At 46.0% G+C, this 23,970-nt stretch overlaps 2 protein-coding genes across 11 annotated transcripts; one reads left to right on the top strand and one right to left on the bottom strand.

The window, feature by feature from the left end:
• Positions 1–1,489: 1,489 nt before the first annotated feature.
• LOC134287734 (uncharacterized) lies at positions 1,490–9,255 on the top strand. 10 transcript variants are annotated; one of them, XR_009997496.1, is made up of 3 exons: positions 1,490–8,863; positions 8,921–9,006; positions 9,059–9,255. XR_009997496.1 is itself a non-coding variant. In XM_062850476.1 (3 exons), the coding sequence occupies exon 3, from the start codon at positions 2,252–2,254 to the stop codon at positions 8,597–8,599; it is 6,348 nt and encodes a 2,115-aa protein (XP_062706460.1). In that variant the 5' UTR covers positions 1,490–1,832; positions 1,890–1,975; positions 2,028–2,251; the 3' UTR covers positions 8,600–9,255. The 10 variants fall into 10 exon arrangements, 5 of the variants coding, with proteins under 5 accessions (XP_062706460.1, XP_062706461.1, XP_062706457.1 ...); XR_009997497.1 differs by having other exon boundaries at positions 1,490–8,745; positions 8,800–8,863; positions 8,921–9,255; XM_062850476.1 differs by having other exon boundaries at positions 1,490–1,832; positions 1,890–1,975; positions 2,028–9,255.
• A 7,922-nt stretch (positions 9,256–17,177) lies between these two features.
• LOC115254932 (protein-glucosylgalactosylhydroxylysine glucosidase-like) lies at positions 17,178–19,908 on the bottom strand. The gene is given in 5 exon segments (XM_062855070.1): positions 17,178–17,355; positions 17,420–17,913; positions 17,980–18,882; positions 19,039–19,670; positions 19,673–19,908. Coding segments are annotated over 5 exon segments (2,292 nt in total). The 5' UTR covers positions 19,760–19,908; the 3' UTR covers positions 17,178–17,179.
• Between the last annotated feature and the right edge of the window lie 4,062 nt (positions 19,909–23,970).

Below are 23,970 nucleotides of genomic sequence, written 5' to 3' on the forward strand. Positions count from 1 at the left end.
ACCCCTCCCAAATGTTTGACCTTAAGCTACATTGAACTCCATTCCCATTCATATCCCGCTCATCGGATCGGTCAAGAATCGATTGAGTGAAGATCACCTTACCGAATCAGAAATCGATTCATAATGTACCATTTCCTGTAGTTTTTCATGGCTTTCAACTGCACCATCCATCCATCGGGCCGAAATAATTTAGAGACTCTCTCTCTATCTCACTGGCATGCGCATGACCTGACGAGGAAGACGCGAAACGGAAAGCTCTTCGGCAGTCCATCACAAATTAGCTCGAGAGCCAGACTTGTTGCTACAGTTCAGTTGACTTGTTCCCGAGCAGGAGAAAATACCTGAAGAATAACTAAATCAGGTATGGAAAACCGAATACCTACAACCTGAATGAGGTATTAAGTAGCCCTGCATAAGAGGTAAAATACCTAAAATAATAACTGGTGTGTATTCTGTGCATAACTCGTGAATAATGACATCAGGTATGGCAATACCTTAATAATAATCGGCTATTTTTTCATACAAATAGGGATTTTTCCATAATTGAATAATACCTCAAACCATCCCCAACACCAAACCAATAACTCGTTGAGGTATTGTATCAATACCCACCAAATACCAAAATAAGTTATTTTCAATACCTGGATAGCCGACCAATACCTTGCCTTGGTATGATACCTGATTTTGGTATGCTCCAGTTATGTGGCAGTTATTTATTCCTGCCCGGGTTCGCCGATCGGATGGATGGTTCAACTCGAGCACCGAGCAACTCAGGTACCAACCAACGGGCGACGGGTAGTCCACGGTATGAGTGTTGTGTCTTTGCTTTTTGCTGTTGCTGGCTGGCTGGTGGGTACTGACTTGTTTCTTCAAGAAAACAAAAAAAAATCGAGCGACGACCAAGTTCACACACACGGGAGATTCTCTGACGGATGTGGTTCAAGAGGGCGAAGCTCACCACACACAACACAGTAACAACAACACCATCAGCAGCAAAAAATTGTACCAAACGAAACCGGTTCCGAACCCCGACCGTCTGTCGTCCGGTCTCGGTTCAGGTCCGTCCACCGGGTAGACGGTGGTGTGGGGTGGGTGGTGCGATGGGATGGGGACGTTTAAGTACAGAGAGTTATGTGTACGCACCGAGTTGCTTCTTGAAGAGCTATTTTATTGCTCTTTTTTATTCGTTGGTGGTGTAATCGTCACGCGTCGTCGCCTGGCCGTTTGGTAATGTCCAAAAGGCTGAATCGTTCACGCATCTAGTAGCACTAGCCTGGTGGTGGGTTCTTTCAACGAACATACAGTGAGGTTGTCATTTAATCGGTCGACAACGCAAGTGATGACGAAAAAACGACAGCTACGGCGACGTTCGCTCAATTATACGCGCTATTTCAAGGACAACGGGAATTGTTGGCGAATCAACGACTAGTACTATACAGTCTGTGGTGATGATGGTGATGGATTACTACGAGTAATCTAACACTGTCGATGCAGGAAAGGACGACCTGGTAACCCTATACACCGATGAAGGGGCAACGGACGTCAATGGGGTCAGATGTCTACGTTGACGTCTGTCATAGTAGAAGATCATTTCCGCTGAACACGTTGCTCATTCTTATCGAACCATTGTGAAAGGTAGACCATAAGTGCACACTGAAGATACCGATATCGAAGTAAAATCTATTGAATTTGTGACAAAGTTAATACTCAAAAGGTAGTGAAAAATTATCATTTTAATGTCCATTTCTAATAATTTGTGAATTCGTAGAGTGTAGTTGGGGAAAGTTATACATCCAGTAGCTGAATTGCAGTTCTTAGTTCCAGAAATTGAGGTTGGTGAAGGTTAGGTTTGGCCAGTTAATAGTTGTAAAACCCGATTAAATCCGTAGCTCGCGTCCCAGTGAAGTGGCCCAATCCGTCCGTTGTCGAAGTAGCTGAAAAGAGAAGATACCTGAAAAGAAACCTGAAAAGAAAAGTAAATTAAAATTAATTAAAAGTTTAACAGTATAACGAATAATATTTAACAGTATTCTGCAGTTTTCGGTGCTGGGAATCGACACGTGGGGTGAGCGAGCTAAGGCCCACCGAATTGTAAGCCATTACAAGATATTCATTTGTATTTGGGATTAAGTGTACTTACCATTTTGTTTAATTTTTAGTTGAAGCTTACATAATACATAGTTCGCTGTCAAAACGGAACGCTTTTTCTTCGCACCCCGCCCCCTCGACAAACCTTCAAAATTCGTGTGCAATGGCAGGACAACACGACGACCGCCCTACGGGGGGCTGCATTGGCTGTCAGCGACCGGATGAGGTGGAAGACATGGTCCAGTGCGACCATTGCGACGTGTGGAGCCATTACACTTGCGCGGGGGTGGACGAGAACATCGCCAACCACTCTTGGGTTTGCGGCCACTGCACTGGCCGGCAAAGCGACGATGCTATCACCGTACATAGTGCGTCCAGTCACCGTAGTACGTCGTCGGTGTTCTCCGTTTGTTTGAGTCAGATGGTGGAACGACAACAGCTCGAACGCACCCGTATGGAGATAGAGCTACAGCGCCGTCATTTGGATGAGCAGCAACAGCTTATCGACAAGGTGCTCGACGGAGCCGATGCGAAGGGAAATCGCGATGATGGTTTCCCATGCGAAGAGACCAATGCGTTAACTTCGCCGTCGTCCAACAAGCGACTCAAAACGCCACCTCCTCCTGGCGCTCCTCTAGTACCGAAACCCCGCCGGTCATTGCCACCGACTGAGACACCGAGGACAACCGCACCGGTTGTGGTTTCTATTCCTCTCTCGGTGCTCGAACCAGGTACCGTAGAATCTTTGAAGCGCAAGAAAGATCCCCAAGTGGCTATGAAGGAGCTCAAGAAACGGGTTGAGCAGTGCGAGCAGCGCGCCAATCCTACTCCTGAACAACTTGCCGATCTCCAAGCCCAATTGGAAATGTGCCGAAAGCTTCTGGAACGTTTCCAGGCCAACAAGCAACCCGCTGAGCGGGGTCAACAAGCGGAGCCATCTCAGCCGAATCCAGCGGCGGAAATATCGGGTGTGCAGAAACCTACCGGCACCATTCCGAAAGCGAGCCGGACATTACCAACGATTCCGGATGAGTCCGGAGCAGTTGGTGGAGCATTTCGGCCGGATCATGTCTGGCCACTTAAGGTCCCGGTAAGCCAAACGGGTTCCTTTTCGGTAAGTCAACCAAATGCTCCGTTGCGCCCGATGGAGAATCCAGGTAAGCGTCAAGCCTTGAGTAAATTCCTAGAAAATACGAACCAACATGACATTAGCTATTGCCCCACGACCAACATTCCAACTTCCCGTGTGCAGCTGCGAAACGACGCGCGCCCGGAAGAAAGACAGACTCCTATTTATCCCCGAGAGCAGCTGCGAGACTCATTCGCGCCCTCCAACAACGATTCGTACAATTTCGTACGCGAACTAAATTCAACCAGCCTGCCTTTAAGGGAACCTCCCACGCGCGCGGTTGAATCGTCTCAGACCCCTCGTCAATCAGATAGTGTTCAACACAACCCAACAATTCCCAACCACGAACTAGTACGTCCAACGCAGCAGCAGCTAGCAGCTAGGCAGTCCCTGGCTAAGGAACTCCCCCGATTTTCTGGCGATCCCGCGGAGTGGCCGATATTTATCTCCAGCTACCGCTACACCACCGAAGCTTGCGGATTCTCAGATGGGGAGAATATGCTCCGTCTTCAGCGATGTTTATCGGGACCGGCGCTCGAAACAGTACGCAGCCGATTAGTGTTACCTGCAGCTGTACCCCAAGTCATCGAAACCCTCCGAATGCGATTCGGCAGACCGGAGTTGCTAATTAATGCTCTACTCCGGAAGGTTCGCGAGATTCCGGCTCCAAGGTCCGACAAACTGGAAGGACTAATCGACTTCGGCATGGCAGTGCAAGCGTTGTGCGACCACATTGAGGCTGCCAACGAACGTGCCCATCTTTCCAACCCATCGCTGCTTCAGGAATTGGTGGCAAAGCTTCCCGCGGATCAACGAATGATGTGGGCCGGATATAGACGGGGATTTCAGCAAGTGGACCTCAAAACCTTCGGCGATTACATGGCGGCGGTGGTGCAGGATGCCACAAGTGTGGTGACCTTCGAACCGGACGTGAAACGCAGCGGCGCCCGCGACCGTCCGAAGAACAAGGGATTCGTCAACTCTCATGCGAAGGAACCATCGGAACCCGTGAAATCATCCCACGAGCCGAAAGACGAGTCGAAGCAGTTCAACTGTGCATATTGCAAAAGAGAAGGTCATCGGGCTCGCGAATGCCATGCATTCAGGTACCTACACGTCGACGATCGCTGGAAGCAAGTACGGTCACTCGGCCTATGCCAGAATTGTCTTTATAACCACGGAAGACGTGGGTGCCGAGGACGGAAAACCTGTGACATTGACGGCTGCCAATTTCGCCACCATCCGCTCCTGCATTCCTCCAAGGGTCCTCAACGATCTTCTGATGCGTTAGTTCAGGTGGCAGAGAATCACACCCATCGTCACCTTACTTCCGGAACCCTATTCCGAATTATTCCGGTAACGTTGCACGGCATGAGCAAGTCAATCGATACGTTCGCTTTCCTCGACGAAGGTTCGGATCTAACCTTGGTGGAGAATGATCTGGTGGCCTCGCTAGGAATAAAGGGGACGCAACTACCATTATGTCTCCGTTGGACCGGGAACACTTCAAGAGTGGAGAAGAATTCGCAGCAGATAACGATCGAAATCACTGGTCTCGGGCAGGAAAAACGGCATAAACTGCTTAATGCGAGAACCGTGACCAACCTTGGCCTACCCGGTCAAAGTTTCCAAGTGGATGAGACTGCACAACAGCACAGACACCTGAAGGGAATTCCTATTACCAGTTATCAAAATGCGGTACCCAAAATTCTGATCGGGGTGGACAATTTGCGACTAGCATTACCGCTGAAAGTACGAGAAGGTGACGGAACAGCGCCAGTGGCAGTGAAAACCAGGCTGGGGTGGTGCGTCTACGGCCCGCGAGGAACCAGCAGACAGGAATCGTATAGCTTCCACGTGTGCGAATGTTCCTGCGATGAAGAACTCCACGAAGCGGTGAAGAAATTCTACGCTGTCGAAGAAGCGGGTTCAACGCCAGCGCAAACCTCTCTGGCAAAGGAGGATGAGAGAGCGCTAGCTATCATGGAAGCTACGACCCAGAGAGTGGGTGACCGGTTTGTGACCGGGCTTATTTGGCGAGAAGATGAAGTAGAGTTTCCGGACAGCTATTTTATGGCAGTGCGCCGACTGGAGTGCCTCGAACGAAGGATGGACCGCGACCCTGGACTGAAAGAGAATCTTCACCGGCAAATCGGTGAATACCAGAAGAAAGGCTATGCGCACAAGCTCACAACTAAGGAGATGGAAGCAGCAGATCCGAAGCGAATCTGGTATCTCCCAGTCGGAGCGGTTATGAATCCCAAGAAACCGGGGAAAGTCCGAGTCATCTGGGACGCTGCGGCCAAGGTGAACGGCGTATCGTTAAACAGCAAGCTCCTCAAAGGCCCGGATCAACTGACGTCTCTTCCGGCAATACTTTTTCGCTTTCGGCTGTATGGGGTGGCCGTTACTTCGGATATCCAAGAGATGTTCCATCAAATCCGAATTCGTAAAGAAGACAGGGACTCTCAACGTTTCCTATGGCGTGCCAAGCCGACCGATGCTCCCACGGTCTACGTGATGGACGTAGCTACATTTGGAAGCACTTGCTCACCGGCGTCAGCGCAATTTATCAAGAACCGGAATGCGGAACTACACAGCGAGCTCTATCCAGAGGCGGCAAAAGCGATTGTCGACGACCACTACGTCGACGATTATTTGGCGAGTTTTAGTTCATGGGAACAGGCAGCAAAGGTGGCGTGCGATCTGCGGCTCGTGCATGGCAACGGCGGATTCAACTTGCACAACTGGCGGTCTAATAGTGCCTCGGTTCTAGAAGCGCTGGGAGAGGCACCTCTTGCGTCGGTCAAGCAGATAAGTTTGGCTGACGGCGTGAAAACCGAAAGAGTTCTCGGAATGCTGTGGAGTCCATCGAGCGACGAACTGAGCTTCTCTACCCAGATGAGTGAAGAAGTCCAATCCCTGATCAATACAGTCACGAGACCGACGAAAAGGCAAGTGTTGCGTTGCGTGATGACCCTATTCGACCCTTTAGGATTGCTCTCGCCATTCATCATTCACGGAAAGGTCTTGATCCAGGACCTATGGCGAGCAGGCACTTTGTGGGATGAGCAAGTCAACGAAGAAATCTACGCGAAGTGGCACAGATGGGTGCAGATGATCGGTTACATCGCGGATATACGAATTCCGCGGTGCTACTTCCGAAACGCCGACCAGTACACGTACCAAAACTCAGAGCTCCACGTTTTTGTCGACGCAAGCGAGGTTGCGTACTCTTGCGCGATTTATCTACGCACTCAAAGTGAGGGTGGTGACTCACAATGTTGTCTAATCGCCGCTAAATCGAAAGTCGCCCCGCTGAAGCCCTGGTCAATTCCGAGACTCGAGCTGCAAAGCTGTGTCTTGGGAGTACGATGGTCGAAATTCGTCAAGTCAGAACTCAATATTCCCATATCTAAGATGGTGTTCTGGTCAGATTCCAGAACGGCTTTGGCCTGGATCAAATCCGACCCAAGGAATTATCGACAATTCGTCTCGTTCAGAGTAGGAGAGATTCTGGAGCATACAACTTCGAACGATTGGCGGTGGGTACCGTCGAAGGCCAATCCGGCGGATGAGGCTACCAAGTGGGGAAGCGGCCCGTATTTCGATAGAAATAGCAAGTGGTTTCAAGGACCACATTTTCTGCGACTTCCGGAGAACGAATGGCCTCGTTCGAGCGATCAAGTGTCTACTACCAGCGAAGAAATGCGTGCATCGATTCTGTACCACTGTTCCTTCGAACCCCCGATAGATTTCGACAGATTTTCATCGTGGAATCGAATGCTGCGAGCGATAGCATACGTCTTGAGATTCCTGAACAACTCGAATAAGAAGCGATCATTGCGCACTGGGCAGCTATCCCAAACAGAACTCCATTTAGCGGAAGTAACACTCTTCAAAGCGGTGCAGCGTGAAACATACCCTGACGAGATCACGGCGTTATGCAACAAGGCACCGAACGAGAGCGGGCAGGAGGTCATAGGAAAACATAGCTCGATCTTCCAGCTGTTGCCGATGCTGGACAACGGCGGTCTGCTGCGCGAGCGTGGACGGATCGGGTCTGCTGAAGATATACCGTTTAATGTACGCCATCCGATTATCCTTCCTAGGAACCACCGAGCTACCGAGCTGCTGGTGTTAGATTATCACCAACGTTGCCAGCATGGGAATTCTGAGACAGTGGTGAATGAGATACGCCAATTCTACAACATCCCAAGACTGCGATCGGTGGTAAAGAAAATTTGTCGGGACTGCGCACTGTGTAAAGTTCGCCGAGCCAGGCCAGCTATTCCACCGATGGCGCCACTTCCTGCGGCGCGACTTGCCCACCATGAACGAGCGTTTACCTACACCGGTGTGGATTATTTCGGCCCGCTGGTAGTCAAGCTGGGAAGATCCAATGTGAAGCGGTGGATTGCATTATTCACTTGCCTAACAGTACGTGCTGTTCACTTGGAAGTAGCGTATACATTATCAACCGAGTCCTGCATATCCTGCGTTCGCCGATTCGTTGGCCGCCGAGGACCGCCCGCCGAGTTCTTCAGCGACAACGGGACAAATTTCCAAGGGGCGGATCGAGTGCTGCGACATCAAATTAGTCAGGGACTGTCTACAACGTTCACCGGTACCAACACCAAATGGAACTTTATTCCGCCAGGAGCACCCCACATGGGCGGAGCGTGGGAGCGCTTAGTTCAGTCGGTGAAGGCAGCCATGCAAGAAGCATATTCGGAGGGAAAGCTCAACGACGAGGGGCTGCAGACGCTGGTCGTGGAGGCTGAAAGATTGGTTAACTCAAGGCCTCTGACGTATTTGCCACTAGAAGCTGAGGAATCAGAGGCGATCACGCCCAATCACTTTTTGCTGCTTAGCTCTAACGGATTGAAACCTCATAGTGGGGAAAACGATGCTTCAGAACACGGACACTATCCCGAGTTGGTCCGTCGGGAAATACTTGGAAGAACATGGGAGCTGATTCAACGCCAGCTGGATGTATTCTGGAAGCGCTGGTTGGTTGAATACCTGCCGGTAATTCGTCGGCATCCAAAGTGGTTCGAGGAAACTCGAATGCTACGAGCAGGAGACTTGGTCATGGTAGCTGAGCCGACAAAGCGAAATGGATGGGAGCGTGGACGGGTCGTCCGTACTGTCCCAAGTCCGGACGGCCGACATCGACGAGCGTTTGTGCAGATAGGGAGGAAAACTCTGCTGAGACCGGTGTCACGGTTAGCCCTCCTCGACCTGAGAAGTAGCAGTGAAGCTCCGGACATTCCCGGACTACACCCGGGGGAGACTGTCGATGCAGGAAAGGACGACCTGGTAACCCTATACACCGATGAAGGGGCAACGGACGTCAATGGGGTCAGATGTCTACGTTGACGTCTGTCATAGTAGAAGATCATTTCCGCTGAACACGTTGCTCATTCTTATCGAACCATTGTGAAAGGTAGACCATAAGTGCACACTGAAGATACCGATATCGAAGTAAAATCTATTGAATTTGTGACAAAGTTAATACTCAAAAGGTAGTGAAAAATTATCATTTTAATGTCCATTTCTAATAATTTGTGAATTCGTAGAGTGTAGTTGGGGAAAGTTATACATCCAGTAGCTGAATTGCAGTTCTTAGTTCCAGAAATTGAGGTTGGTGAAGGTTAGGTTTGGCCAGTTAATAGTTGTAAAACCCGATTAAATCCGTAGCTCGCGTCCCAGTGAAGTGGCCCAATCCGTCCGTTGTCGAAGTAGCTGAAAAGAGAAGATACCTGAAAAGAAACCTGAAAAGAAAAGTAAATTAAAATTAATTAAAAGTTTAACAGTATAACGAATAATATTTAACAGTATTCTGCAGTTTTCGGTGCTGGGAATCGACACGTGGGGTGAGCGAGCTAAGGCCCACCGAATTGTAAGCCATTACAAGATATTCATTTGTATTTGGGATTAAGTGTACTTACCATTTTGTTTAATTTTTAGTTGAAGCTTACATAATACATAGTTCGCTGTCAAAACGGAACGCTTTTTCTTCGCACCCCGCCCCCTCGACAAACACATTTGGATACAATCAGTCTTTGAATCAATCGATGATGTTTAAACAGTAGAGGAGTCAATCTGCCACATTTTTCTTAGGTAATAATAAACTTATTAAACCTTTGCTTACTTACCTTACCTGATCGGCTACGGCCGGGGTGGCCTCTGCTGTACATAGTAGCCTTCTCCATTCCACTCGGTCCATGGCTGTTTGTCTCCAGTTCCGCACTCTGCGTAGGGTCCGCAGATCGTCCTACACTTGGTCGACTCACCTAGCTCGCTGCGCTTCACGTCTTCTTATACCGGTCGGATGACTCTCGAGAACCATTTTAGTCGGGTTGCTATCCGACATCCTGATGACGTGACCCGCCCACCGTAGCCTCCCGATTTTCGCGGTATGGACGATGCAACGAACCATCGCGGTTGGGTCTCTCACCAGCTGATGCAGCTCGAGATTCATTCGCCTTCTCCAAGTCCCGTCTTCCATTTGCACTCCGCCGTAGATGGTACGCAACACCTTCCGTTCGAAAACTTCAAGGGCGCGTTGGTCCTCTGCACGTAGGGTCCATGATTCGTGCCCATAGAGGACGACCGGACTAATCAGCGTTTTGTAGATAGTTAGCTTCGTGTTACGGCGAACTTTATTTGATCGTAGAGTTCTGCGGAGTTCAAGGTAAGCTCGATTTCCTGCCACAATGCGCCTCTGAATTTCTCTGCTGATGTCGTTGTCGGCGGTCACCAGTGAGCCCAAGTACACGAATTCTTCAACCTCCTCGATTTCACCACCGTTGATATAAATTCGGGGTGGCGGGCGCGTTGATTCCTCCCTGGAGCCCTTTGCCATCATGTACTTTGTCTTCGACACATTAATGACTAATCCGATTCGCCTGGCTTCACTCTTTAGTCGGATGTACGTTTCCGCCGTCGTCTCAAATTTACGAGCAATAATATCAATATCATCAGCGAAACCAAGCAGCTGAACGGACTTCGTGAAAATCGTTCCACTCGTGTTTATCCCCGTTCTCCTTATTACACCATCTAACGCAATGTTGAACAGCAAGCACGAAAGACCATCACCTTGCCGTACGTAACCCTCTGCGAGATTCGAAGGAACTCGAGAGTGTCCCTGATACTCGAACCACGCACATCACTCGATCCATCGTTGCCTTGATCAATCGTATCAGTTTATCCGAGAATCCGTATTCGTGCATAATCTGTCATAGCTGTTCTCGATTGACTCGCCGACTTGAAATCGATGAACAAGTGATGTGTGGGCACGTTGTATTCGCGGCATTTCTGCAACACCAGGCGGATGGCGAACATCTGGTCCGTTGTAGCGCGTTCACCCATGAATTCAGCCTGATATTGACCCATGAACTCTCTTGCAATCGGTGATAGACGGCGGCATAAAATTTAAGAGAGTATCTTGCAGCCAGAGCTTAGTAGTGTGATTGCGCGGTAGTTCAAGCAAACCAACTTGTCGCCCTTTTTGTAGATGGGACACACGACACCTTCCATCCATTCCTCCGGTAATACTTCCTCCTCCCAAATCTTGGTAATGACCCAGTGTAGTGCTCTCATCAGTGCTTCTCCCCCTTGTTTTAGTAACTTGCTTCGTAGTTGATCTGCTCCAGCGGTTTTGTTGTTTTTAAACCGGCTAACCTCCTCTTTAAACTCTTAGGGGTGAGGGGCTGGAAATCTTTCGTCCTGCACACGTACTCTTAGATCTGATACCACGCCATTTTCGGAGCTTGCAACGTCGCCATTGAGGTGCTCATCATAATGCTGCCGCCTTCTCTCGACCACGTCACGCTCGCTCGTGAGAAGATTCCCGTGATTGTCTCGGCACATGTTGGCTTGTGGCATAAAGCCTCTACGCGAGCTCCCTTTCTTCCTGCTGGCGCTTCTTCATCCGGAAGACTGAGTTCTGCCTGTTCCGCGCCTGTTTGTAACGTGCCTCATTCGCTCTCGTACGGTGTTGCAGCACTCCCCGAGCAGAAGAAAATAACAAGTAAATAACATATCAAGGTATTTATCTTAAATACTACCATACCTTGATATGCCCTTCATTAGGTGGTAATAAGAGGCAAAATAACAAAAATGAATACCAAAATTTTGTATAAATAACACCTAATGCATACCAAAAATTTCAAGAACCGTTTTTTTTTTTTTTTTATTTTTAATTTTTTTTTTTTGTGAATTTTAACTTAATGCTAATTCTTCACACAGATTAAGAACTGTTTTTGTTATTCCAAAGTTATTGAATAACAAACTAATAACATTTCTTGTTATTAAATTTTTCATTTGTTTGATGACTTCATGATGTAATAGCAAATCTTGTTCTTCGGTTATTTTCACTGCTAAACCAACAAATACTACATCAATACCAAACTCTGCTCAAATACCTTCAACTGTTATTGTGATGTTCTCATAACATTTCGTAGAATAACGCAGCAATATCAATTTTAGGTATTAGACCACATGTTGCCCTTTGCATGGTATTTGTAAGGTATACCCTTCTGCTCGGGTCCCTCCCATGCTGCATTCTTCTCGTTTTTCAACTGTTCACATTCGTCGTCGTACCAGTCGTTTCGGAGTCGCAAAGCCTAGTGCTGTACCTATGGCGGATCGGATGTCCCTTCCTCCAGCCATCTTCAAGGGTAGCTGCGCCAAGCTGCTCTTCCGTTGGTAGAGCCACTGCTAACTGCTGCGCGTAGTCTTGAGCTGCTCGATGTTGAGTCGCGGCGTTCGACTTCGACGCGTGGTGATAACTGTCGAAGTTTTGAGCGCATGCATACAGCGACTAAGTAGTGATCCGAATCTATATTCGCACTGCGGTATGTGCGGACAATGGTTATACCCGAGAAGAATTTACCGTCGATTTGAACGTGGTCGATTTGGTTTTCTGTTTGATGGTCGGGTGATCTCCAGGTGGCTTTGTGGATATCTTTGCGGGGGAAGAAGGTGCTTCGGACTACCATACCACGGGAGGCTGCGAAGTTTACGCATCACTGGCCGTTATCATTCGATACGGCGTGCAGGCTGTTTCGCCCGATCACCGGTCTGTACATTTCCTTCCTTCCTACCTGCGCGTTCATGTCGCCGACAACGATTTTCACGTCACGCGGCGAGCAACCATCGTATGTTTGATCTAATTGCGCGTAGAACGCTTCTTTCTCGTCATCGGGTCTCCCTTCGTGTGGGCAGTGGACGTTGATGTACAGCATCATCAACGAAGAAACGGCCCTTAACTCTCAACATGCACATTCTTGCGTTAATCGGCTGCCACCCGATCACACGTTGTCACATCTTGCCCAACACTATAAATCCTGTTCCCAGTTCATTGGTGGTGCCACAGCTTTGGTAGAAGGTGGCCGCTCGATGCCCGCTTTTCCACAATCTGTCCAGTTCAACAAAGTTCTTGCAACGACACGATGTCGAAGTTGCGGTGATGTAGTTCGTCGTAGATTATCCTGTCACATCCTGCGAAACCTAGTGATTTGCAATTCCATGTTCCAAGTCTCCAATCGTAGTCCTTATTTCGTCGCGTGGGTCTTTGCCGATTGTATCGAGTCGTATTTTCTCCTATGTTATTTGCAATGGGGATTTTTACGGGTGGCTTATTGGGCCTACGCCAACACTCCTGTCTCGCCGGAGGACCATCGTACCAGTTCTGTTTAACGTCCCAACCAACACTAGGACGACCACGCCGATGGGGCTACCACCTTGGATCTAGCTGGGCGTGGTGCAGCGTTTCTTATTCAGCCGCTGGATGCCAGAACAGACGCTGTTTGAACCGCACCTCCTTAGTAAACAGACGCGCGGATCGCACAGCCTCAATCTAGTTGAAGTCAGAAGGACAACAGTGGCCAGGCTGCTCTACCAGCTAAGCCCACAACTCGTAGCTGGCGGTCTTTGTCATCGTTTGACCCGTGGAAGCATGAGGTAGGAACTTTCACCTTAACCTTCCTTTTGCATTACATTGGCAGCAGCTCGCTGACGTAGTGTATGGTTTGGGTCAAAAATGACCCTAATGCCAAAGGAGGGTTAAGTAGAAATCCACAAATAAAAATAGATGAAAAAACCCAAATTAATCCACCTAGTGGTGATAGTGCCTTTCTCGTCGAATATGTTCTCACGATCTTTCCGTCGACGTAAGTCAAAGTGTTCCTGAATCCTGATATTTTTTTAAGAAAAGCTAGCATTTTACCAAAGCCTTCATTGAATTGACTTAAAACTTATTGATGGCACATAGTCCGGCGTTATGTTTAACGTATAAGCGAGCTGAGTAATATCAGACTTCTCAGTTGACTGCTTGAGCACCTTTACCAACACTGGAGGCTGATCAATATCAAGACGATACTAACAAGCTAAGATATAACTTTTTACACAATCACAGATCACTTTGCGGTCTTCGACAAAGTTTTTTCTGCGCATTTTAGGCTATATTTTATTGACCGTTGAAAACAAGAATGATAGGTAGTAACTCAAGCAACACATATGTTATATAAAAGTTACGACAGCGCAAGTTTTAATTGTATAGAAGTTTATTTGACGTTATTCCAGCATAATGTTAGAATTACGTCAAATTGACGAGTTTGGTGGTCTTGTGGCTACCGCTTCTGATTCATATGCAGAAGGTCCTGGGTTCAATCTCTGGCTCGTCCCTTTCCTCCTACTTCGTATCTCTCTATCTACTGTCTCTCTCACTCTCTCTCTCCTACATATACATCTCATGTATATTCTTATGTTCGTAGCGATCGCTAGAACCAGAAACGGATTGAAAAAAAGCCGTTTCCCTTCCTTCCAACTTTCATCACAGCACAGTGTCAATCTATCATATAACGCCTACAAGTTATGCAACCAAGCGGACTGTGCCGCTTCACAGTAATCTTCAGCTATCGCTTTACGCCTGGCATCCTTGCACAAATGCATGATCCATGTGCCAAAAATAAACATTTCCCACCCAGTCCTGCAAAATATCTGTCTCAGTGCCTGTTTTTCAGCCGAAAATGAATGACTGCGGCGGTCGTTTTCAGTTCCTCGATGTGAGAACTGACAGAGTCCGAGAGCTCCATTCGTGAGCGACCCAACACGATCAATTCCCAATCATCCACACACTACTCATGCTGAAAGGCCATTCGTCTCAAGCGGTGGCTTGTGAGAGTGAGTGCCCTATACGTTAGCACGGGTGAAAACACTCAACTACAGAAAATTGAATGGAAATTTAGGCCTGTCAGCTCTCGCTTTCAGCACGCTGCGTGCGAGTGTGAGTACCTATTTCATTTCGCTCCCGTGTTGCTGATCGGAAAGTAACTTTGACAGGAAAACCAAAACGGAGAAAATGAAAAAAGCAAAATATCGCTATCATAAAGGCCTGTCGAAAAATTGCAGCACTGTTCCCACCAACACACCAACATCCGCATGACCTTGTGCAGGCGCAGAGGATTCAACGGCCTGATGTGGGCAAGCGATTGCAATCATCACTTCCCTCACCTTCCCCATTGACCTGCAACCTGACGCAGCAGGCGCCATTGTGGCCTAAAAATACAAGACCACCAACGCTCACACACTGAAGATGCCTGTTAGTCCCAAGCAGCTATCTCCCAAGGTTCCTTGTATGAGTGTAGTTGATCTGGCGATGCTGGAGTAGCAACTGCGGCCGGTCAATCAACAAATCCTACAATCTAACCAAAAGCTAAAATATAGTTAGTTTATCGAATTAAAATTTTACCTAGGTGATTTGACAACAATCATTGTCGAATTAGCGTGGTTTTATGGTACCACACGCATGGGTTTGATTTAATTTCACATTTTACCGCTTTCGGTTCACATTTTACCACTTACCGATTGTCCCTGATGTGGTCAAAGACTAGTTTCATGCAAATTGTTAGTCAGTTTTCCTAAAAAGTCGTGAATTGATATACTGCATGCATGGGTGTGGTTCATTTGCGCATTTCGCGAGACACTCGAAACTGGTTCCGGATTCCGGCAATCGGTAGCGGAGCACTATCGGTTGTCCCAAATATGGCCGGAAACTTTTTATTTTTTGACAAATCGAGATTCCTAAAAATCCGCGATTTGATATGTTGCATGCATGGGTTAGGTTCACTTTTATATTTGGCCATGTCAAGCGGTTTTCTGCTTATCGGGTTTCGACTGTTTTGATATAGAACTTTGGGAGATGGCTTAGCAGTCTTGGAGGAAATTGAAAACTAGTTGTTTAAATCTTTCCCGACGTTTCGATCCGTTTGGGATCTTTTTCAAGGGTTCGGGAAAGATTGAAACAACTAGTTTTCAATTTCCTCCAAGACTGCTGAGCCATCTCCCAAAGTTCCATGTCAAGCGGGGCATCCAGAACCGGTTCCGGACACTACCGGTTCAGATATGTTTTGAGAATATTTTCCTGCTTCTGTTCATCAAAATAACAAAAATGCCACTATTTGATATGTCGCATGCATGGGTTTGGTTAATTTTTATACTTGGCCACTTCCGAAGGGACATCTGGAACCGATTCCGGAGCACTACCGGTTCCGATATGGTTTTAAAATGCTTTCCTGTTCACTGTTCAACAGATTATCTGAAAAGCCGCGGTTTGATATGTCGCATGCATTATTTTGATTTAATTTTATATTTGGCCGCTTCCGGCGGACACCTGGAACCGGTTCCGAAACACAACCAGTTCAGATATGGTATGAGAATATTTTCCTTCTTACTGTTCATCAGGATATCAAAAAAGTCACTATTTGATATGTCGCATGCATGGGTTTGGTTAACTTTTATTCTTGGCCACCTCCGGCGGGACATCTGCAACCGGTTCCGGAACACTAACGGTTCCAATATGGTCTGAGAATGTTTTCCTGTTTACTGTTCATCAGGTTATCGAAAAAGCCGCAGTTTGATATGTCGCATGCATGGGTTTAGTCCACTTTTATGTTTGGCCACTTCCGGCTAGACACCCGGAACCGGTTCCGGGACACTACCGGTTCAGATATGGCCTAGACTATTTTTCTGCTTACTGTTCATCAAGTTATCGAAAATGCCATAGTTTGATGTGTCGCATGGATGGGTTTGTAGCGTTTTCATATCTGGGCCCTTCCTGGGGTACCGTTCCGGAACACCTAAATGGCCATATCTCCGGAACGGCTGGACCGATCCGAACCATTTTCAATAGGAAACAATGGGACCAGATTCCGCGTCGAATGAACCGTCGATCATTAAAATCGGTTGAGGTTTACTGCCAAAAATGTGAGTTTTTTTGTCCACACACACACATACGCACACACATACACACATACACACACACACACATACACACACACAGACATCACCTCAATTCGTCGAGCTGAGTCGATTGGTATATGTGATTCGACCCTCCGAGCTTTCTATCAAAAAGTCGTTTTTGGAGTGAACATATAGCCTTTCCAGTACACTTAGTGTACGAGAAAGGCAAAACGAAATTAATCCACCCAGCGCTGATAGTACCTTTCTCGTGTCTTCAAAAATACTCAAGTGACATGTTGACTGACTGCTGTCTATTTTATAACTTCATTCCAGGCACCAATTTTTCCTTCAGAAACGACGTGCGAAACGATAGGGTTCTTCTCAATTGGGTTGTTTAGTAAATTAAATGTTGCTAGTTTTCTATAGAGGTCATTTTTCTGAGTATAACATGGAAGAAGTTACTCGTTAGCTAACATACGGAGATATACTTCGTGTGTACGGAGTGTTCGGTACCAACTGTGTTGGAAATTGTCACGTTGAGGAAGTAATAATTGTGCAGTGGATGCTCTGCAAACGAGTGGATGAAAATATATACGCTACGGGAGCTTTTGATTCTGACTTGTTTACAAAAATATGAATGCAGATCAGCAATGATGGAGAATATAGATACCAAAGCAAGTGATGCCCGTCGACTTCACAAAAAAAAAACAACTATAATAATTTATTCAATATCGATGTAATCACAACCGTAATGAGAATCATTGGGCTCAGTCTAGCTATCACTCCGCGGTTTTGGTCGGCAAGTTTCATGTTCATCTTAGTCGGATTCAGTGTACATCTTGTATCGGATTCGGTAAAGGCCAGGTAAGCCGTGGAAATTCCATGAACTGAAGATAGAAAAAAAGGCAATGGATTCCGGTATTTCAAAAATTCCTCCGGTAAGCTGCTTACAGGTGCAGGCTGTATTGATGCCACAAGCTCTGCTCATTAGACCATCGATGGTTAAGAGTATGCTAGGTGCAGTGGATGTTGCTTTTTGCATGATCGTAAATGTTCCATTTTGATATATCTCCAGCGAAAACCTGAACCGGTTGAAGTTGATTTCCGGAATGAGTAGGCGCGTTGTTCCAGGTGGTAACCGTGGTTTGTTGATAACCATTTCATCATTCCGCAGTCGGATTCCACCGTAGCCGTTTATCATCGCGTGCAAAAAGCTGGCGGCGCCGGAAACGTAATTTGACGCTCCGGGAAAATCGGTGGAACCTTGATTCCAGACGTTGAACGGCGGACGAAGATGTGGTTTATAGCTTCGACGAAGATTTTCCTCGGCTAAGCTCGGTTCATCCAGCTCGAGCCATCCGATGGTGTGCATCGACCAGGTCATTGCTGAACTACTTGCCGCAGTGACGGGACCATAGGTGTTCAGATTATTTCTCTTCGTCGAGCTGTTGGGAATGGAAGTTAATAAGCAGTTGACGGTTGATTATGCGAGTTACCGAATGAAGACTTACCTCTCCATTAGAAGATCGAGAGGGTACGCTAGCAGTACGGCATCAGCTTCACCGATTGGCTGTCCTACAGTGTATCCCTCGAATTCAGGATTGAAGTCGTTATCTGAATCGTACATCAAATGTAAGCTTCTTGCAGTACGAACCATTTCATCCAAATCTTCGTCTTTGATACCCAAAAGAGATTTGCATATGCATCCAGCGTATTCACCGAGAAACAGGTTGTTAGCAGCAACAACGTTGGTGAATACGTTGTTGGTGACGTTTGTGTTCATAGTATCTGGCCCAGTAACATCGCGAATATCGTACTTATCCGTAGCGGAGTTATATATTGCTCGGTTTTTCCAAAATCGAGCAGTATTGTAAGCCAAGTCACATCCCTCTGTTCTCATCCAGGGCATATTGTTCGTAGCGTGCATAAATAGTCTTATAGAAAAGGCAATGTCTGCTGTAACATGAAGTTGTAGTTCTGCTGCTCCTGGATTTGATGTAACCTCCTTACCAGTGTAAGCAGAAGCCCAGGGGTATTGCCATCCCTTAATGTTATTCAACGCGGCATTGCGTTCGACCGCACTTCGCATTACTCTCGTCCGATAAGTCAACATATCTTGGGCAACAATAGGATTTATCACCAGCACTATTGGGAACATCCACATATCGTAATCCCACATGACGTGTCCTTGGAAATCATTTCGTCCGATACCGGATGGCGATATCCCAAATGGTTGTACAAAATTAGGAGTGTACATCGTCTTAACATTGCTCAACAGATGAAAAGCACTGGTCTTGATCGCTTGGTCTAGTTCATCGTTCCCGTCAACAGTAATGCCATACTGATTCCACAGTTCATTCATATAGTTTTCCTGTATACGATCTATGTTCGATGCAGTGCTCAACGTTAAGGGGCTGTCCATAAACCACGTGGTCATTTTTTTGGGACTTCTCAACCCCCCCCGCGTGGTCATTAGTCCATACAAAATTTTTTATTCGTCCATACAAAATGGTCATTGGCCGAACCCCCCCCCCCCCTTATGACCACGTGGTTTATGGACAGCCCCTAACAGTTCAAGTTCGTCTTCAGCATTTGTTTTACTCCGCGCAAACACGGTATAGAAACTGAAGTCTTCAGCGGTGCGATCTTCCAATACCACAAGAGTTGTCGGTATTTCACTGTAGTATATGCACACTGTTTTTCCTTTAGGGTCAACCGTCGGATCTTCAACTTCATTAGTAAGACCACATCGATACATGAATGTCTGATTACGAATTTGCACATACTGGACAGGATCAAAGGAAAAATCAGCCGACGGCAGTCCCTCAATCCGTCTAATATTTGCATACAGTGTACCGAGACCGTTCAGCCGTTGCACTCGGATATTATTTACAACAACGTGATTGAGGTAACGATGTGGGTAAACACTATGGGTGAAGCGAAAAAGTCTATTCGGATCATCGTACACCGTGCGGAATCGACCAAATTTTATGTCCAACTGATAGGAACAGTATGGTGGATTAGTTTCCGGATAGCTGCATACTTCCAGTTGAATGTTGGCATAGTTTGGGATACGGGCACGTTGGCTTTGCGATCCTCGTCCATTGTAAACTCCAGTCAGATAGACACTATCACTGAACACGGTGAATCCGAGATTGCCATTTGAAAGCGTGGGAACGGCACTTGCATTTGGGAATCTGCAAAGCAGTTAAAATTTTATTTGTACCTGGCAAAAACTAGCGAGCTGCAAATCGCTATTAATAGGAATGATAACATATTTATAGAAACCATTAAACTTGTGGGTTGTGTTCAAAATAACACTTGGGATTACTTGTGCTACAGGGGAGCTGAATGCTCCAACTGACTTATATGGATTCGATAATCATGGTTTTAAGCAGCGTTGAAGCCAAGATTGCGATTTTTTGGAAAAGTAGATAAGATAGTGAAGAAATGGCCGATTACTAAAAATCTAGAGACACTCAGGCTTTTGTTGCATTACATCAATGTCAACGAATAACAGTTTGTTTGCTGATGTAATAAAAAAGGTTGGATATCTCTTGCCATGCTTCTTTCTGAGTGACTCCATATCATAAACAGATACTTGACTGATATATACAAACCAATGTTGAAGTATAGATGAAAACCTTATCAAGAATGGTTTCACAGTCTACGTTTCTTCCTCGATGCTCCATTGAACAGTTAGAGCTTGTTCCCAATTCCTGATTATTGCTATTGCAATAATTGTTATCGTAAATGAATCATGGTTTTGTTGTTCCCGCCCTAGCGTTATGGTCACATCAAAATGGAAGTTATTTGCTGATCTTTGTTCTGTTTTCAGTTTTGAACAATTCTAAATGGACATTACATTTCCAACAAAACTTGAGAAAGTTTCTAATGAACAAGATACATTCTTCTAGTTGAGGTAACGTCCAAACTTTGACAAAACCCTGGTTCTCAGCCTTATCTTCTATGAACACTTCCACGCATGTTAACTGAAAACTTCCTCCGCCAACGAACATTTGAAAGACATAATTTATGAAAGATCTCCGCTAAAATGTTTGAACAATATTTCACATATTTTTCTATAATAAGTAACAAGAAAATAATACGACACCATTGGTCCACCGTTTCGAAAAGGTCAATCGAACCATCTAGCCGACAAGGTTCAACTTTTTTCTGTTCAACCAAGAATGAGGTTAACAACTCATGCAAACAGCAAAGCCCAACAGAGGGTCCGTTTGCTGCTGCTCCTCGCAATTCCCATTCGAAAGTCTAATCGAATTATTTACATTTCACTCGATAAAATAAAATTATATATTTATTTTCTTATTCAATTGCCGCCAACATAAACTAGATTCTTTGTTTATTTGCGCACTCTTGCGCTGCTGGCTGGCTGGGGCCCTGTCGCACCGCGCCGTAGTTGTGGAGCAGTTTATGCTAGGGAGGAAACTCTGCGCGCACTTCGTGCATCATTTCCTCAGTCGTCGTCGCGTCCGGTCGAATCTGCGCGCCAGATATTCGTGATTCCATATCCGTACCACCACCCCCCTCCAACAACCACCCAATCAATGACTGTTGCATCGCTCTTGTTTTCAAGAGTGGTTCTCCCTCCCCACTGACTGACTATGGATGGGGAGAAAAAGAAGACGTTTCCCTTCAGGGTTATTTTCCTTTCGATGGTAATTACCCTGGAGCAGGCTCACGTCACGATCGCGCCTGCGCGCCTGTCTGACTGGCCTGCCTAGGATTTGGTAGGGGAACAGAACCCAAAATGCCAAGATGGGGTAAAATGGCCCAACTCATGAAATCATTCCTGTATTGGACTTGATCATTACTATAGGTGAATGGTGTCAAGATATGTTTGCATCGAACATTATTCTAGAAGCTAGGCCACTAAACCCACCAAAAATCTTTTGATTTCGTTTTGCGGGGAGGGGGGTAACACTCCATTTATTGAGTTTACGACAAAAGCTGGACAGAGGGAGGAAAAGGAGTCGTAAATGCCCGAAAACTTATGGACGTAATTTTTGAATGTTTTCATGAAGTGGCATCTTACTCCATGGCAGATGGTCGTTTTGCACCACTTCCATTTTACAAATCAGTTTTTAAAATCGCTAAAAATCAATGAAAATGCAATAGTTTAGTGAATAGTTTTGCTGAAGTATCGAGCAAATATTGTCTAGTTGCTGTTACCACTTGGAAAGCCTAAAAAATGAGGCTAATTATCATTGAAAACGATGAAAGTTTGAAAAATGGCATTTTACCCCACTTGACCCTACGTCGCATCGTCGGCGTCGTCGCTGTGCCTTGAAATACAATAAAGGGCCTATTCCCCATCAGCAGCAGATTGGGCTTCGTTCGATCGCCGGCCGCAACTTATAGTTTTTGTTTCTATCCGACACGATCGCGAACTTTAGTATTTTTCTTGATGGGATCGTCTCCGCGCGAAACTAGGTACAGTAATGTTTCATTGTAGGCCATTAGTTAGTATCGCGGAGAGCCAGGCTGACTCTGATCATCACAAGTTCGAGCGTCTTACTTCCACGAGTCTGTCAAAACAGACAAACGGGGGCAAAATTGGTCTTGGGAAGGATCAAGGGAACCAACCCAAGTAACCAAAAGTTCAGATAAAAGGGTACTTTATAAGCTAAGCAGCTTGTTCGAGGTTGCTCATTAGCCTTCTAAGCAGCTTCATTTTTAAGTAATTTTGGAACTTGAAAGTTCACATAAGCACGCTGGATAGCCTTCTAAGCAGCTTCTGACAGAACTTTGACAAAAATCATGCAGAAACAAAAATGTGTTTTTCAGAATCACAACTCTGTTGGTAGATTTGTGATTCATGTCTGGAAATTGCTTCTGATAATTATATTTTCACATATGTCGCTGCTATGTAGATTTGAACTGGATCCTCCTGCATGATAGCCTGCCGTCTTATCGCTGCGCTGCTGAAGACACTTGTCAAAGTCAAGCTAACTTCACTACTGTACAAATGTGCAAAACTTGCTGCCGACAGAAAATCGATTCAAGTCAGTCTTTATCTGCTGTTCAATCAATCGCAACTGTAGTACAGTGGTAGAGCGTAGGGTTCTCACACAGCGACTATCGGTTCGAATCCGATAGGCAGCTATTTTTTTTTTGCTCATGCCTAATATTCATTGATTTGATACATTCATATTTTTCTTTTATTCGTGTATGCTTAAATAATTGTTTTCTGTAAAAGAAATAAATTTTATCTTCATTAAAACACAATGCTACTGAACTGAACTTCTATGAACTTGAAAGTTCCGACAAAGTTCCGAGTAGCATCTTAAGCAGCTTTAAAGTTCCGCGAAGTTCAGATAAAGTTCCGAATGGAACTTTCTGGTTGCTTAAGAGGTTAACAATGAGCCTTGCCGGAACTTGCGACCGAAGTTCCAGCAAGGCTCATTGTTAGCCTCTTAAGCAGCCAGAAAGTTCCATGTGGAACTTTATCTGAACTTCGTGGAACTTGAAAGTGCATTTTGTCATGGGAAGCGGAACTTTTGGTTACTTGGGAAGCTTTCAACATTGGCACTGCTATGCTGAAGGCTTTGTTATCTTCTGTCCGATTAGATACCCTTATGGGCTCAATAAAATAAAAAGACGCTGTCCATAATACTTATTTTTGGCCATCTTAGACCCACCGTTGATTAAAAGGTGGAACCAGCACTTCAATGAACACCAGGATGGTTTGGTGAATGTAGGCACAGGAGACAAAAGCAACAAAGGAAACGTGTAGCAGAGGATGGAAATGATCCAACTCCCACGATGAGGGAAGTTTAAATAGTATGCCATTTAAATGCTCAAATCCAACACAGCAGCTGGTGAGGATAATATCGCAGCTGATCAAGATGGGCCCAAAAAAGTTGACCACCTACATGCACTGATTGATATTCAGGGACTAGGAAACCACACAGCAATCGAAAGAAGTGGATGAAAGGAGTAGGTATCTGTCACAAGAAAGGCGACATAATGAGAGAACTTCAGAGCGATTACCATTTTGAATGCCGCCTGCAAAGTGTTATCCCAGATCAGCTTCCATCGTATGTCACCTGAAACGATTGAGTTCGCAAGAGATTATCAAACCGGCTTCATCAACGAACCAGACCGCTAAGCTTTGAAAACCCAAGAACGCAAACGGCTTTCCTGGAAAGCTGACCAGAATGATCAAAGCAACGATGAACGGTGTGCGTAACTATGGAATGATTTTGTGTGAACTATCCAGTTTATTCGGATCTCTCTAAGGACTTTGTTAAGGTGACAGTTTCTTCATGTCTACTCCTGAGCAGCGCTGTTATTGGTCGTGAGCTTCCCATGACGATGAACAAGTAGGCCCTTTCATCGTCACAAGATAAAACGAGCATTCACGTACTTTGTCATGTCATTTTGCAACGATCAAGCGTCATGACGGAAATTTTCATATAGTTTTGAAATTAAAATTTTCACCTAGTCCAAGCAAATTTAGGATAGCCGTTGTATTTAAC

Source organism: Aedes albopictus, chromosome 2 (genome assembly GCF_035046485.1).
Source record: "Aedes albopictus strain Foshan chromosome 2, AalbF5, whole genome shotgun sequence".
NCBI classification, from domain to species: domain Eukaryota; kingdom Metazoa; phylum Arthropoda; class Insecta; order Diptera; family Culicidae; genus Aedes; species Aedes albopictus.

Bases quoted from the DNA above. Each gene is read 5' to 3' on its own strand.
- LOC134287734 (XM_062850473.1), top strand. From the start codon at position 2,252: ATGGCAGGACAACACGACGACCGCCCTACGGGGGGCTGCATTGGCTGT.